This window comes from Tenrec ecaudatus, chromosome 6, assembly GCF_050624435.1.
Source record: "Tenrec ecaudatus isolate mTenEca1 chromosome 6, mTenEca1.hap1, whole genome shotgun sequence".
Taxonomy (NCBI): domain Eukaryota; kingdom Metazoa; phylum Chordata; class Mammalia; order Afrosoricida; family Tenrecidae; genus Tenrec; species Tenrec ecaudatus.
In genome coordinates, this window is record NC_134535.1 from 48,861,747 (window position 1) to 48,879,635 (window position 17,889).

General features: G+C 39.2%; 1 protein-coding gene across 2 annotated transcripts in view; it reads right to left on the bottom strand.

Moving 5' to 3' along the window:
- Positions 1–17,889, bottom strand: part of PTPRQ (protein tyrosine phosphatase receptor type Q) — a 251,561-nt gene that overhangs the window by 82,332 nt on the left and 151,340 nt on the right. For both annotated transcript variants that reach the window (XM_075551228.1, XM_075551227.1), the window contains one exon: positions 15,889–16,212. In XM_075551228.1, the coding sequence (XP_075407343.1) occupies positions 15,889–16,212 (324 nt within the window). The remainder of the gene's footprint in view (positions 1–15,888; positions 16,213–17,889) is intronic.

Below are 17,889 nucleotides of genomic sequence, written 5' to 3' on the forward strand. Positions count from 1 at the left end.
CGGATTGTGTTATGCTTTTAAAAAGAAATATGAAAATGAGATATGACTAGTTCAGCATTCAGCATGTAATAATCAATAAAATATAAAAAGGGCAGAGAAAAGAAGAGGACTAATAGAAATACAAAGAAGCTACTGTGAAAGGTCAAAGGTCAAAGTGAAGGCCATTGATGGGAAATATCCCTTTGGGGTACCAAACATATACTTCCTTCCTGAAGCTCTCTGAACCGAATATGGATACCCTGAGCACAAAGCTTCGGTCTCCATTTCCCAGGGCAACGTTCAGATGACAGATTAAAGAAGAGATGGTCCAGAATTCAGAGGCTTGAGCAGCAAAGAAGTTCTATAAAGCATGGTGGGGCTGCTTATGTGCTTACTCCTATGACTAAGGTAGGAAAGATCACTGTATCTAGCATCTTCACATAGCTGGGCATCTTCAGTTATCCCTGCTAATGAGTCCAGAAAAGGTCCTAAATTATAGCAGTATTCACCTAAGTAATCAGACATAACAGAGGAGAACGCCGAGCCAGCTACTGCTGACAGCACCGCTCACTGCGTCTGGGTGCCCTCGTGGAAGCAAGTAAGCCGTTTTCAGAAGTGGCAATGCTCTCGCTTCCCCAACTGAATAGGCCCTAAAATGCCATTCTCGCTCCCTGATAATTCTCAGCTTGGCCTTGCTTTATTCATGATATTAATTCAGGAGTGGATGAGCTCTTAGCAGCATTTAGATCACTAAGAGAAGGTATTATATACCCAGGCAGGAAGAAATCTAATTAGAAAATTATGGGTTTTTTGTTTGTTTTGTTTCTCTTCTGCTTTGAGCTATGTTAAGAGAATGGTATATCATCTCAATATGCATTTATTAAAATCACTTGATTATTAATCTGTCTTCAAACCTGCCAACCAACTCTGTAAGAAGTATTGTAGAAGAAACAGTTTGTTGACAGGCCATAAAATCTCAAGGGTAATATTTAACATCTTCTTATCTTTGTGTAAACAACACGCTCTGCTGACTTTGAGTTGGATTTGATCGATCTATTCATTGAATATAAATTGACTGAATACCTTCTATGTGCCAATCACAGAGAAGACACTAAGCCAATATGTCTGTCCTTATACAATGTCCCATATAGAACTGCTCTTCTTCAGTAAGTGCCTTTCCATTAAACACTTGAAAACAAAACAAAACAAACCCAATTCTTCCAGGCAATTACGACTCATGTAACTGCCCCTTTGACTTCCAGGGCTGTGGTCTTTACTGAAGCAGATGGCCTCCTCTTTCTCAAGCGGACTGGCCAGTGGGCTTGAACCACAGATCTTTTGAGGTGTTGTCACAAAGCAATGAATCAAAGAGACACAAATCTCTGCCTGCCTGGAGCTTATGTTTTAGCAGTGCTTTATAATCAAATGCTATATGAATATATAATTGTTTATATAAATAATTTATTAAAATTTTAATACAGAGAAATAGTACATATAAGCAAATTATATACAATATTAGAAAGCTGTTAGTTAGACAGAACAGAGTGAAGGGGAAGAAGGGATCTAAATTCAAAAGGGAAGCAGAGAAATAATTCCCCAGAGCCTCACTGGCACCAAAGAAGGTGCAGGGCATATAAGACCCAGTTCCTTATCAACAGAAGTGATGGGAATTGTGAAAAGGTGTGGCAAGGAAAGACAGGATGTTCTCTTCTCCCTGATGGCTGGATTACACCTCAGCTGAGGGCCTGATCACAAGGGCACAACATGAACAATTCCACTCTGTCCTATGGAGTCACTGTGAGTCACAATTGACTCAATGGCAATGAGTGTAGTCAAACACTAGCTTATGGGGTGAGGTAGTGAATTTATTGTGTTAACTTGGCCGATAAACACTTGTGGGGTTAATTGAAGGGTGGAGGGATAAATGGCTCGGTGAGCCTTACTTTTCTAGTGTCAGGTCTCTTGCTTTCTGATTGTCAGACCAGGGTGTAGCTGCCTTAGGCAGGTCCCTGCTTCAGCTGGCATGGCTCACTTCCTGCAAGACATCCCTAAGGAGAAGCTGCATGGACCTACCCCGATGCAGCCCTGGGTGCTGGAGCAGCTGTGCGGAAATCCCTGACAGTGCTGAGATGCTTACACATTCAATGACTTGGCTTTCCTCCTGCAGTCGGCATCACCGTGTCTGTTTTGTGAGATGGAGGAGGACTTTGTAGATTGGTGTCGGACATAAGGGTTAATGGGTAAATGTTGGACTTGTGGGCTTGGGCAGCACATGTTTTCTTGATGTGCACTTAACCTATATATAAAACTCCTCTTATACATGAGTTTCTGTGGATTTGCTTCTCTAAAGTGCCCAGACTAACACATGGTGAAAATATATTTGTGCACAGCTCAAGCACCCATGTGACACCTCCTTTCAACTTCTTGTCTTTTTTCTTTCTTTTTTAACTTCTTGTCTTTCCCAGTAAAAGTGTGAATCCCTCAATGATTCTTTAATACTAGCAATCAAAGCCCTCATCAGGGAGTGTCTGCCAATCCAAGCATAGTTAGGACCAAAGTGGCATTCAAAGATCATTCACAGAACTAACGAAACACCCATACTCTTAAATAATTTAAGTTCCATCTAATGATTGACTGCTGTAAAGAGGCAAGGTATGTAATACTTGCTGAGTTAAGCTTCAATGCAATTTCTTGAACTTTCTCAAAAGATTGTTTTTCGTTTCCTTTTTCCTTTAACAATCACTCTAAACATTTGCATGTTCAAACTTGTTGATTTAAAAAATGCATGTTTTGTTACACAAATGGTCTTGGTATTGAATCATTTGTGAAAAAATTTCCCAGAAAAATCAGACTAATTAATATTCTTGAAAGATTAGGATGTGTTAGACTAACCAAAGCCAAATTCACAGCCATCTAGTCAATACTGACTCAGTGACCCTAAAGGGCGGGGTGCTTGGGTTCGCACCACACATGTGCATAATATGGAACTAAATGGATTTAATCAGCATGTATGTGAATGTACACACACACACACACACACACACACACACATTTGGGAGCCCTGGTGGTAATGTCAGGTAAGCATTGGTCAGCAGTTCAAACCACCAGCTGCGCCTCTGGAGAAAGATCAAGTTGTCTTCTCAAGAAAAGATTTGAACAATTTTGACTACCTTGTATAGGTTGTTATAAGTCTGAATTCACTCAATAACTTTGGTGGTGGTTATATACATTCATATCACAGAATATATATTTTATTTTCTTAAAGCAGTGAGGCAATGATTTTATGAATTAAGCAGTCCCATTGCCATTGAGAAAATTCTTAGGCCTAGTGACGCTACAGAACAGAATAGCACTGCCCCGTGGAGTCTCCTTTGTTGAGTATTGGGGCATACAGTGGTTACAAATTGGGCTGAGATCCACAAGGTCTGCAGTTCAAAACTACCAGCCGCTCAGAGGGAGAAAGATGGGGCTTTCTATTTTTGTAAAGAGTTACTGTCGCAGTAACTCCCAGGGGCTGGTCTACCCTGCCGTATGGGGTGGGTGTAAGTCAACATCGACTTGAGGGCAGAGTTTTTGTTGGTTTGTTTTAGTTTTTACATGAGCCAATCACCAGGCCTTTCTCCTGTAACATGGCTGAGAGGATTCGAACCTCTGATCTTTCACTTAGCAGTCCAGTTTTTAAGCACTGCCATTCGAACTCCTTTTCTTAATAAATACATTAAAAGAACAAATTAGAAAATCAAAATATATATCTGATAATGAACATTTAATTATTTTATGATTGTCCAAAAATTATGGCATACTTCTAGGCATATAAAAATTTCAAGTTTCTTTTACAATTTATCTTAGAATTTGTCGGGGGGGGGTGGAAACTATGTACAGTAAAATATAGCCAGTAACATTATCCTCTTTTATCGTGGAGCACTTAAGGAGGCATTTTAAGATTGCAGTTATGAATGTGAACTACAAAGTGAAGGAAACTGTGAGCGCAGAGGACGGTGAGCTGAAGGAGGCCATCTTTAAAGATTCGTGATACCTACGTGTCTGTGGTAGCCTCTGTTTGTCTCCCCATAAAATGTCACTATCTGATTTAAGATTGTTTATGAAATGAGTCTAGTCAGTAATGGACCAAGTATCACTATACCCCTTCTCTTATAAATCACAGCAATTTACTCAGTAGGAATGATCTATCCTTATTCTCTCATTCCCCATAATCCAATCACTTCCTCTCATAAGCACTTTCCTCCTGGTTTGCACAATAATGCATTTTCTGTAACTAACAACCATCATTTCCTGATTATCATGCTTCTATCCTTGCCCAGGAATGTGAGTCTGATGTGGGTCAGGTCACCTTCCCCATCCATCTGTGTCCTGGTGCTCAGTGTGTTAGCTGAAAGGTGAATCTGGATAGACCATCATTTTGCCTAGTCCATATAAAATTTGCCCCCTTCACTGTATTATTTTAATCAAGTACCACATAAAGTTGGTATGTCTCACACTGTGCTTTTGAGATTAATTCATTCAAAGATTCACTAGTTTTGTCTTCAGAATTTCCCTGTGGGTCTCATTTCATTGTGAAAGCTATTATAAAAAGTTTTGCTGGATTTTAGAGTACTGAACTCAAGTAATCTTCCTTAAAGAAGATAAATTAACAAACAGAATAAAAACACCCCAGAAGACTGAAATCTTGAGCTCTGTGGGTTTTGTGATTTAAACTGTACATTTTTTATTTGAAAATAAGTTAGATTTAAAGTTCATTTATTTATTTATTTTTAGGGCATTTTTGTTTCTGAATGAATTACCAGGTTTCTAGAGAATGACGCCACTAACTGATGGACTCTGTTGTATCAATTGATATGAGTATTATTGACCTCAAGAGGTGTGAATTGACTTTCCTTCAATACACTTGAAAGAATTCATTTCATGATTTTAGATATTTTTTGAGACTGGAAGAAGTCTAATGGGCTGGGTGTTTTGAAATTAATTCTCTGGATCTTAAACAATTCAGTCAAGGGAACTTAAGAAATTCAGTAAGTAGTTTCACTATCTTTTTTCCTGCAAGAGCATCTCAGTACATAATCCTGTCCATCGCCACAGCACTGGCAATCAGCTGAGATTTCCCACACCGAATGATACTCGGGCTAAGGATTTTTATTGCCCAGTTACTGTCTACGATGTCTAAAACACTTCCTACCATTTTACAACACTTTAATGTTATAGTGTAGTTGGATTTCTCAACAGCATGGTGGTAGCACAGCATGCCAGTATTACAAATCGGTTTGTCAGATTGGAATGTTGGATGAGTCCTGAGATTGATTCATGGTTGTCTAAGAGGCATTAGACCTCATTGTGGGTCTCTCTTATTTGAGGCTGAAATGAGTAATTTTATAACTCCACTGAAACTGCTTTAAGCTCAAAGAGAAATACAAAATACAAAAAAGCCTTCATTCCCTATACTATCCATGCCAAATAAGAGTGAAAATGTTCTAACACTAGATTGTTACTTTAAAAATTAAATCGTCAGCCTTTTCCTAAAATATCAAATGAAATGCATCGCCACTGAGTGGATTCGAACTCATAACAACAGAGTAGAACTGCTCCATGGGTTTCTAAGGCTGTCGTCTTTACAGAAGCAGACTGCTATATCTTCCTCCAAGAGCGTCCCCAGGGCTCTTTTACATAGGGGACATCATATTTATAAGAGAACTCTCTAAAACAGCGCTTCCAGAGCAGCAGCATCAACATTATCTGTGATGATGTTAGAAAAGTAAAGACCAAGGACACGCCCAAGGTTTGCTGAATCTGAAACTGTGGGCACGGGGCCGGCAAACCCCAGGTGGCTCTAATGACTGTTGCTTAATTTTCAGAAACACTGCTCGACAACATCAGCACACTTCAGAGTAATCAACCACTTAAGATCAAGGGGCGGCATCTGTCCAAGACCAAAGTCCCAAAGGGTTAGGGGCGAAGAAGGGGTGGACGTAGGAAACACAGAGGAGCTGGCCATAGTAGTGTTATGCAGAGGGGATTGCAATGGGCAGAGCAAAAGGGTGAAGTGTTGAATGCAAAATTGATGGTCTGCTCTGTAAACCTTCACCCAATTATATATATATATAGATAGATAGATAGATAGATAGATAGATATAGATATAGATATATATATATATATATCTCCTGAGGAACACCATAGGGACATCCTATTCTGTCATGTAGGATTGTTGTGACTCAGAATTGACTCAAGCACACTGGATTTGGCTGGTTGTAGTCACCATAAAATATCCAGTGTACTAAGAAAATCAACTGAAGGTCTAGTTGTAAGTTATGTGTGTATTCCAGGGAAATCCATTCAATCTGTTTGTATCGGAATGACTGGGTTATATACCAGAATTTGCATAATACACACAGGTCTCTCTTAGTGCCGGCTGTCAAAGCTACTCTACCTGTGGTTCTCTCCATCCTTCCTAAGACCCTGCTTAGTGCTAGTGAAGCTCTAAAAGATCAGGGTCTACCCTGGAAAGCATGAGGTGCACGAATAAATCAATGATTACACAATACTTAGCCTCATACCCACACATAATAAACACTCAACAATAAATTTCGCTACTGTTGTTACTTTATGAGTCACTCACTCCCTAGCCTAGAGCTATCAATTCGGCTGCTGGATCCAAATGAAACAAGCCCTAAGTCACCAGGCATAGGATCGCATGGTCTTTTGGGACCTGGGAGTTTTTTAATAGTCCACTCAGAGTTCTCAGGACTACCCACAACAACACAACAAAGCTCACTGTCCTGGAAACCTTTCTGACTCATAGCCACCTTTGGCGAAGCTCCCAAGATTTGGTAATCTTATGGCGCAGACAGCATCTTTCTCCCCCCGAGCGGCCCTTGTTAGAACAGCGGACCAGTGCTTAACAGGGAGCACTGCCAGGGTTCTTGGGGTCTACTGATTTCCTGAGTAGATGCAAAAGAAACTGAGCTGTAGTTTCACTTACCCAGGCCAACTACGGAGGCCACCCTGAGCTAATGTTAATAACCAAAATAGATAGCTTGAGCCTATTGCACACTTCTTTCGAAACCACTAAAAAGTGATTGCTTATAAGTCTAAATATATTCAATCGAACCTGAAATTTAGAGTCCAAGAGAGTAAAAAAATCCATCAGAACTGTGTGTGTGCGCGCGTGTGTGTATGTGTGTGCCCTCGTGGCATAGTGATTGTGTGTTGGGCTGCTAATCCCACGGTCAGCCAGTGGAAAATACGAGCCACTTTGTGAGAGAAAGACTAGGCTTTCTACTCCGGTAAAGAGAGACAGTCTCAGAAACCCACAGGGGCAATTCTACCCTGTTCTAGAGGGTCGCTATGAGTAAGCCTGAGTGGCAGTGCTGTTGCTTTTTAATGTACATATGTTGTATATATTCTTACACCTATGGACAAGTTTGTTTGTTTTCCCTTAAAGAAATAACCTTGGTTCTTAAGAAACTGGGTTTTCCATAGTATTGGTTCTATTTATATATAAATGAATAAGTTGAGTTTTCTATAATATCGCCAGCTCTATATTAATAAATCTTATGTTGATTGCCAACAAGTTGAATTTAAGTCACATGAGCCTATACAAACAGAAGAACTACTTCATAGAATTTCCTAGGCTGATCTTTATGGGAGCAGATTGCCACATTTCTCTCTCAGAAGAGCTGGTGGCTTCAAAATGTTCAATCATATACTTAGCAGTAGAGTACTTAATCCTCAAATCGTCCAGGCTTCTACAATATCTTCATAATCTCTTTTCATTATACTAGTTTTAATGATTTTGCTGAGATATATATTCTGCTTACTTATACAAATAGGATTTCAAAGTGATTTTATTTATATTCTAGAGAACATCTTTAATCTAGAAAAAGGTGTATTTTGTTTTGTTGTTATTATTATTAGATAGCTAGTTGAATGCTTTAATAAATAATTTTGCATGATTATTATTATTTACTTTAAATCATTATCTCACCTAAATATCTTCTCTTTGTAATTACCACCCAAAATTCAGACATTATTTTTTCTCTCTGTTTTCTTCGTGGGCCATTATTCCACCTCACTGTACTAATTCATTACCAGGTCATTAGCTTAATTACTCATTTAAATTTTGTTAATGTTTCAACCTTTTCTGGACATTTACCACTCCCTTCTTTATAGAAAACTTGAATCAGTTTATTGTGTGACTCTTACTCTCCTAGTCTCAAAATTTTGAATTTCTTGCATGAATGAAAAGGAAAGCCAAAAAATGATCAGCAACATGAAGCAGATTGATTCTGTGAAATCCAAAAAGCTGAATATGTCCAATTTGAATAGTAAATGACCTGGAAACTTTCAATATTGGCAACAACTGTGTAAGAATTTGAACAACATTTTCGAAAAAATATGGAAGAAAAGTAGCATGAAACACTTTGCAACATGGGGCAGTCTGTCATCGAAATGCTTGCCTATCGAAGGCAACTGACTTCCTGCCCTCGTCCCTCGGGGTGGTAGACGAGCTGAGGAAGTGTGGAACTCGGCGTCGAACCCGCACAGCGGAGGACACAGCACGCGTAGTCACCTTGTCACCTTTGGTTTTAAGGAGTCCAGAGTCTCGTAAAAGTGAAGGGAGACTCTGGATAGGGCAAGATATGACAAAAATAACAATCTGTGGATTATCAAGGGCACATGAGGGAGGGGGGAGGGGGGAGCGGGGAGGGAGGGGAAAACAAAAAGAGGACCTGATGCCAAGGGCTTAAATGAAGAGCAAATGCTTTGAGAGTGATTAGGGCAAAGAATGTATGGATGTGCTTTATACAATTGATGTATGTATATGCATGGATTGTGATAAGAGTTGTATGAGCCCCTAATAAAATGTTTTTTAAAAAGTGAGGAACTGATAATGCAATGTGTTCAGTACTTTAGAAATAAATTGTGGGGGGAGATATGGATGGAAAGATATTTATGGAAAGCTTCATACAGGAGCTCTTTGATGTGAAACATGAAGTCACTGAAAGAGGTGCACAGAAAGGACAGCAGGAAGGACTCTCCAACATGCCGCAGCATAGAGGAACACAGGCAGGGATGCTCCTGGAATCCACATCTATGTCAGAAATGACTTGGTAGAGGATTTTAGAAGATTATGTTTTTCCACTGCAAGCTAAAGAAAGCTACCAAATATTTTAAGCAGAGAAATGACACGTTTGAATAGGTGTATTCAAATAGCAAAGGGCAGAAAATGGGAACCGAGAAAACCTTTTAGATAACTTGTAAATAATCTAGGAAAACATATTTCAGGTCTAGATTAAACGTCCTTGGGTAGTAGAGTCAGTTGCTAATTGAAAAGTTGGTGCGTCAAGCCAACCTCAGAAGCAAGACTTGGCCATCTACTTCTGAAAACTCAGACATTGTAAACCCTGCGGTCCACAGGGGTACCCTAACACATATGGGGTCACCATGAGTCAGTAGAGACTACAAAACACCTCAACCAAGCTAAATTCATCACCATTGAATCCATGCTGCCTCATAGAGACTCTATATGATGGGCAGAACTTCATCGTGTGTTTCCCAGACTGCAACTCTTTAAGAGAGCAGGAAGCCCTGTCTGTCACCAGAGGAGTAGCTGGTGCTGTCTGACTGCTATCAGTTAGCCACCCAACATGTGTCCACTGTGTCACCAGAGGTCCTCTCCTGCCTCCCCAAGCCACCCTTCATGTGTGTCAGTGCACCTACCCCATTTAACCAGCTACTATGACTTCATGACAACTGTCTAAATGCCACAGAAGGTACTTATGAAGGAGTGGCTAGAAAGAGTTTAAAAGGATTCCCAGCTGGCTGGCTTGGACAACTGGCTGAATAGTAGCGCAGTAAATGAAGTTGAATAGGCATGCGATATCGTAAAGAAGGGAATGTATGCAAAGAAAAATGTCGCTGCGGGGCAGCGAGCTATGGGGTTCACGATGCCTGTGCAAATATGTGATCACATCAGTAACTTCCACCTCAAGATCTCGGGGAGAGATCTTTTACCCAATTGGATTACCCAATCGGGAGCCTCAGATAACTAACTTAAAAGACTTTGCAACAGCACTTAACTAATTTCACTGAAACACAACTATCATGTCTTGAATAAACTATATTCATTTCAGCTACTACAAGCAGAATAACAACTTACTCCAAAGAAATGTGCTGCTACCACATAGACTTCTTTATAGCCTGGTTAAAATGTTCTATTTATGGCTCCTAACTTATCTCTTGTGGTCGCCGTCTACCAGCTTCTCTACAGGAAGGATGGTCGCCGGCTCCTTCTCTAGAACACATCCCTCAGAGCGGAAGTGCAGCACACAGTTTAGGGGGCCAGGGAGAATAATGAAATCAGTAGCAACTTAGCAACGATTCCTCATCTTAACAAATATTAAGGTATGCTTTGCCCTCTGTTTGCTTTCCTTCTTTTTAGATCATAAAGTAGCATTCCTTAGAAACTTCTTTGATGAGGCATGTTTTGTTGCTTTTTTTTAAACCTAACAGATGTTTGGGTAGTTAAAATTCCTCCTGAGCACGGTATCCTGTGGTTTTCACAACCTCAGTGTTACCCCAGGAATTTTCCTTTCTTGGAGTTTCCAGTGTTGGTGGTCTATAGGAGATACACATTATGAGAATCCCATTTCATTCCGTACTAATTTCACACCCCACCGCCTTAAAGCTGCACATTTCCTCAGTTATCAGTGTCTATTGTTCACCACAGAGATACTTAACTACTTTCCACTGTACACCCCACACACAGACACACATATGAACAACTCAGATTGCCGTCGAGTATGAGCATAATCAGAAAAACTAGATGAGTGACATCATCTGCCAGACTTTAATGTTTTAAGTTAAATATTTCTGCCACTTGCAATTTTTCTTCTTAGATGTGTATCTATATTGACTCAGCATGAGGTAAAGAGTTATAGCTATTATACAGATGATTTAAGGAGACTAACAATCAAGCTTCAATTATGTAGATCAGAGGGAGTGGAGGAAGAAATGTCAGCTTGAGTTGGCTGAATGCTGCTTCTTCCCCACCCCCCCCCCCTCCATTTTACAGTTGCAGATGCAGATTCAGAGACTAACCCAATTTAATTCCCAGTTTTATTCTGATTTTACTTCCTGGATCTTCATTTTGATGTTTTTCTTTATGAGCTCAGATAATAAATAGCAACATATTTTCTTGTTCTATAAGCTATTTTTAAATCTTTCTCATTATTTATCATTCTAAGTGGATGATCATTAACTTGACATTCAAATTTTGAATAATTTTATTTTCACCTAACCCACATTTTTCAACTCTTCATCAAATGGCCCAGGTTTTCATAGAGTTTATGCTAATAAGCACTTAGGTACAATTTGATGTCATTAGAATAAAATGCAATTTATATAAAGTAGTTATGGTATATCATATCATTTTGTTGCTTATTCTTTAATATAAAGATGGTCGTTAAAGACAAACTGTTGTTCCATATAGAGGGGCTCTGTACAGTAGGCATTGCATCAAATGGCACCGAGTTGGAATGTAGAAAAGCCAGGACTGTTTTCTTACTGCCCTAAACACTAGCGAACAAACCACATGTGGGAAGGCATAAATAATAGCAAATAATCCTGATAAAAGTGATTATAAAAAGCCTTTGCTTTTCTTGTTGACATGGGATATTTTTAAAAGTTCCATTGTTATTACATTAGATTAGATTGAATAAAATGGAACTGTTGAGTGTAGAGAATAGACTTTGGAAACGGACAAATTCCCGGTGGTTTAGTAAGTGAGTCACAGAGTAAACAGAAGGGAAAGAAGTGGAGGGAATGATGTGGAAGGAATGACACTCAAATGGAAAATGTCAAAGTTCCGTAATGGAGAAGGTTGGGTTATTTGAAAATGAAACTTCCCACTTCTATTTTGCCAGCTTTTGACATGGTTATATTACATGCTCCTTTATGACAATTAAATGCCTTCAATAATACTGTATAAAGCACTTCAAAGAGATGCTCTTCTTGTAGGTGCAATCAGACACAAGTCAGGTGAGCGGTTCAGAGGAGCAGGATGAAGAGCCCAGTGGCAGGGATCCCGTTTAATCAAATGTTGCAAATTAGTTACCCACAAGCCAGGTGTGGTATACAGATATGTTTGGTTTGAACAATCTTACAAACAAAATTGATTGATAGCATATAAAACATGTATTTCTTCATTAAAAAACAAATAAAACAAAATCCAAGTGTTTTTAGGGGAATAAAATAGCAGCAAGGGATTTCCGTAGGACAATAATCAACCAGATGCAATTCATCTCTTTTAGATGGCCCATTCCTTCATTAGTCTAGCATGGTCATCCCAATTCCCCACGCCCACAGTCCTGAGATTCATTGCTCATTGTACCTCCCTGAACTCTCCAGCAGGGGGAGGGGGTATGTGTTAGGCTGCTAGCAAACCAGGTCAGTGCCTGACACCGACCACCCTCCCCTGGGAAGAAAGATGGGGCTTTCTGCTCTCATAAACTCCATGGGATTTTGAACTCCAGGCAGTTACCAGTTACTCCCTGGGATTTTAAAGTTTTTCACTTCTCTACCAAATCTTCACTTGTGATCTAACTTATTCCTATTGACAGAAACAACTGAAATCGTACCTTTCCTGTGTTCTAATCCCCAGGCATTTATGTATGTATATTTTCTAGACATGTAGATTAGTGTGTGTGTGTGTGTGTGTGTGTGTGTGTGTCTGTGTCTTCTTAAAATCAATGAATGAAAAATAAATCTTTTTACTGACCAATCCCAACCCAAACATGATTCTTCCTGTAGTTCTCTTTTTTTAATGATAATTTCATCTTCCCCTTTGCCTGCATTGGAAAATAATTACTTCCTCCTTACACAGCTTATTTAATCAAGTTTCACCCCCTAAATAAATGTTTATTGAGTGTCTTCAGGTATTAGGCACTATTCTATGTAATAAGGAAATAGCAATGACTAAGACAAAATTTAATAACAATCAACCAAACAAAAATTAAAAAGCCATTTGATAGTACTAAGTGCTAGTTAAAATAAGTGATATTATAGACAATTCCTCCATGGCTATTTAAGATGAGGTGGTCGAAGAAATTCAGTTCTGAGTAGTGATCCAAGTTGATATCTACATGATAAGAAGTTTCTCATGTGCAGAGGAAGATGGAAGAATATTGTAATCAGAGAAACAGGTACAGCAAAGGCCTGAGTTCAAGAAAGAGCTTAGAGTCTTTGATCAACAGAAGTGAATGTAGAGTGATTGGAGACAAACAGAAACAGAAAAGTGGTAATAGATGAGATTAGAGAGTTACTTATGAACCAGGTCATGTAAAGCTTTGTTAATCATGTGAAGCAATTTAAATTGAATTCTAACTACAACAAGAATTCATTTGGTGACTTTAATCGCAGAAGTAACATCATCTGCTTTGGGTTTAGGAATATGCAGTCTGATATCTTGGGAGGCCAGTCAGGCTAGTACAGTGGTAGCAGATTATAAAGGCTGGAATAATAGTATGGCGATACAAATTAAAAGAAGTATTTATATGGTGCGGTTGAAATGACTCATTGGCAGATTTGATGAGGAAAGAAATGCTACCTAGATTGTTTCATTTCTGCACCCAGATGCCCACTGCTACATCCCACCAATATAAGGAAGACTGAATTATAAGAAGGCTTGGTGGTTAGTTTTGAGAGTTATATTGAGTACCTATGCCCAGCGATGTTCATTTGACAAGTACATAGACTGATCCAAGTTTCTAGGGAGCAATTCAGGCTGGCATAAAGCATTAGAGAGCAGTCAGTATATTGGTAGCTTTTAAAGCTGGGGTGGAGTACCTTTTCTCTGCAAATGCTATTGAATTCAGTCCCTCCTCCCAGGATGGCTAGGAGGCCTGGGGCTGAGTGGTGACACGCTGGCTGCTAACTACAGGGTCAGCAGCAGGAGGCCAGCAGCTATCCTCGGGAGAAATACGGGGCTTTCTACTCCAGCAAAGAGGCGCAACTTCAGACACACACGGGGGCAGGTCTAGCCTGTCCTCTAGGGTTGCTATGAGTCAGTAGTCACTTAATGGCAATCACTGTGGTTTGGTTTTTTAATGTGATGGCCGGAATGGCTTCTCTTATGGTGACGCATGTGATGTCAGCTGATATTGATGATTTCATGACCCTTAGATGGCCATGGGCCTGGCCTTCCCCACGTCTGCTTTAAAGCCATGGCACAGGATGAGGCTGGCTAAGGCAAGAGCTCCTACAGAGGTCATGTGTTGACAAAAGAGGAGAAAGGGGACAAGGATAGATCCCTGAACTCTACAACCCGTAGAGTTCAAAATGAGGAGGAAAAGCCATTAACGGAGCCTAGGAGCTACTAGGAAAGTCGAAGAGAGGCCAGATCATAGAGAAAAAATTAAAGATCTTACAGAAAGCATCCAAGTACTACACAGAGGAGAGTCTAGCCAAGTTGAAGATAAGGCTGTCTGAATTTAGCTCAAATGTTTAATTGAATTAACAAATATTTATCAGACATTCATTATTATAAAATGTATGCCAGATGGTCTGGGTAATATTTACATGAAACATATTTCCTGACCTAGAAAATAAAGCCTCCATATCAAAGTATCTTCCACTATCTATACAGGCCTAAGTCAACATGATTCTGTCTTTGAACTTCCTTGGATGTATGCATGTACTGCATTTAATGCTCTGTAAATAAGTGTCACTTAAACCTTTTATTTTTCGCATTTGAAAGGTAACACCTAGTTAACAGTCTCAGAATTTTATAATTTGATGCAAAAATATCCATCTTTCTCAGAGAACTTTATAAAGAAATAAAAGAACTTACATTGTAAATTCTGAAATGTCAAAATTGAAAAGAACCATTAAGCCTTGTTTTCTAGGGAGGTGCATTAAATAAATATTAGTAATATCAGGTGATAAAATAACTTTATAGCCGAAGTGTACTTCCCAAATTAGATGGCAACATAGATTCATGTTTACAAGGCTTATGTGAACTGGCATTAGAATGGAAGATGGGTAGTACTTTCCTAAAATTTACTCTGCTATAGTTTGGGCCAGGTGTGGCATTTCAAAAAGACTGCGTCATTCCTGAGTGGTCAGGTTTGAGGACTTATTTTATTACTTATTTTCTTTGCATGGAAATGATTAGAATTCTATGTAAACAGAGTAAGTGACAATAGAAAACAATTGATTTTTTTTGTCTAAGCAACCAGAGAAACCAGTTAGTTTTAAAATATAACACAAATTTGAAGAGCAAGTTAAATTTTGAGTGATTTCTATGGAAAAACATGCAAAGAGAATTTTCCTGAATACACATGTTCTGAGAGGTATGTAAGTGGAGGAGCAATTTTAAGCAATTATCTTGCACTTTTCTGTATTGTTTTCCTTTCTTCTCATGCTGGGAGTTGTGCCCTTGGCTTTACTTGGTCTTGGACCTGTGTGTAGATGAAAAGCATAAGATGCTGGGTAATCACACAGCACACAATTGTGTGACGGGGTGTGTGTGTGCGTGTGTCAGCTTAAACTTACTAAGGATCAGAGCTTCATGACAGAAAGGGAAGCTGTAGCCCGGGCCCTAGATGGCAGACAATGTAACCTAATGGCAAAATGCAAGAAGGGCTCCCACCGTGCTCTGGTGCAGTCTAACAATGTAGGACCTTGGCAGGCACATTTCCGGGAGTTTGATATAATAACTGAAAGTAATAATAATTGAAATCTAATTTGGTTTAAACTAAATGAAAAATAGACTTGTTACTGTGTGAGCTAGTCTGGGTACTAACAATAAGTTGGTATGTTCAGTGACTTTATACAGGATTGTGTTAGCAGAAATCAGTAAAAATATATAACGGGACAAAACTAAGTACTTGACTTACGGCCAGGTAGTGTCTGTGTGGAAATCCAATTGGAAGCACTCCCATAGCCGGCATTGGTGCTGGCAGCCACTTGGAATCTGTACCATCTGAATTTCTTTAATCCATCTACTGTGGCTACTGTTAGGTCAGCTTCATAAAGGTACTGGATATCTTGATATTCAATACACTCTTCAGATTCCCATTCTCTGCACTTCTGAGCACGAAGCTGAGTGGTAATCTTGTAATTTTGGAAGTAACCAAGGATAGTCTCAGGTTTCATCCAGGTCAGTGTTGCACTAGTTGACTGAACGTTAGAAAAAGCAAGATCTGTGGGAATACTGGGAACTGAAAATGAAAAGAAAAAAAGGGAAAACAATTGAAATAGCAAACATCTTGTCAAATTCTATGTACAAAACAAATGCAAATTTATGCTGGCAGATTTTAATGTGTAATAAAGACTGAACATGAAATGAACAACGGAGATTTCACTGACCACGAATAAGCCATCAAAAGGAAGATACAAGAAATCCTCAACTTGGAGCGCCCTACATGGGCAAGTTTAAGTGGTTCCTATTTAAATCAGGTCCAGTTCTTTCTATGAGATGGTAGGGACCACTACTACCAAATTAGTGTAAACATCAGCGCCACAGAATAAAGGAAAGGGGCTAAAACTATTTTCATGTGATAGAACTACTGCCGACCTCTGTGATTATTACTGCATGTAGATTACTATTTCCACACTCAAAGAACTAAGTTATAAGGTAATACTTCAGAGACCACTGGTTGAATAAGCAAAAGGAAGAAAAAGGATTTTTTTTAATTCCCCATTTTGCTTCTGAATCTAAATGTGGAGCTTATTTAAATGAAACTTTTCCTTCATATATCAGCAAACTTTTACTGGTACAGAAAAAAAATCACATGCTCATATGATCCTAAATGATTCCTGAAACATAGTCTGTTTTTTCAATTTAATCCCAAGACTGGCATTTTTCATATTTGAATGTCTTGATTGACCTAATCAAAGTCAATCCTGACAAACAAGAACCAAATGTAAGGTTGCCAAGACTGTAAATTTGTATTGGCGCAATGTAAATTTTATGCATGAAGAAAGACTTAACTATTTTTGAGCTGATTTTTATTTTATCTTTAAATATGTGAAATCAACAAAATATTTTATATTGCTTAGTCCAATATTTACATTGTTACAAAGCCTGAGGTATGTACACATTATCTTCTGATATATGTTCCTACTTGTAAAATTTGCCAGCAGTGGGCGTGTAAAGTGGTTAGACCACTTTGGAAAACAGTCTGGCAACACCTCGAGCCATTAAATGCTGAGTTACCATTGTTGGTGGATTCCATCCCGTCTACTCCGTCCTATAAGGTCACTGTGAATTGGCATTGACTGAAGGCAGTGAGTCTATTTTGTTCGTTCTTTTGTTTGGTCCTTCCCCATCCTTTCCTAATTGTCATCATGTTCGAGATCATTGTTAAAGTCCCCGTGTCAGTCCATCTCACTGGAATCCTTCCTCCTTTTCGACATCCATTTATCTAAACAAACCAGATTTCCTTTCCCAGGAATAAGTTGCTCCTGATAACACTTACAACGTGCCCGAGACCAAGTGCTGCGGTCCTCCCATCTGAAGAACATTCTGTCAGTACTTCCTCAAAGACAGCCTTGTTTGTTTTCCGTGTACTTTCAATATTCCCAATGTTCATGGCACTTTCAACACGACAGTCTGAATGCATCGATTCTTGGGTAGACATCCCGATTCATTGTCCCATGTTCACATGCATATGTGGCAATATAAACGATCAGGTCAGGTGCCACTTTGCTCTTCGACACTTTAACACATCCACTGATGTCTTCGCTGCAGCTTCCATGAGCATTGATTGTGGATCCAAATAAAAGGAAATCAGGGACATGTTCGCTCTTTTCTAAATTTGCCAGGGTGTTAATTTTTGGCCAGTTGGGCTTTTGCTCTCCGTCGCTGCCATCCACTATGAAGGCTGTAGTCCTTG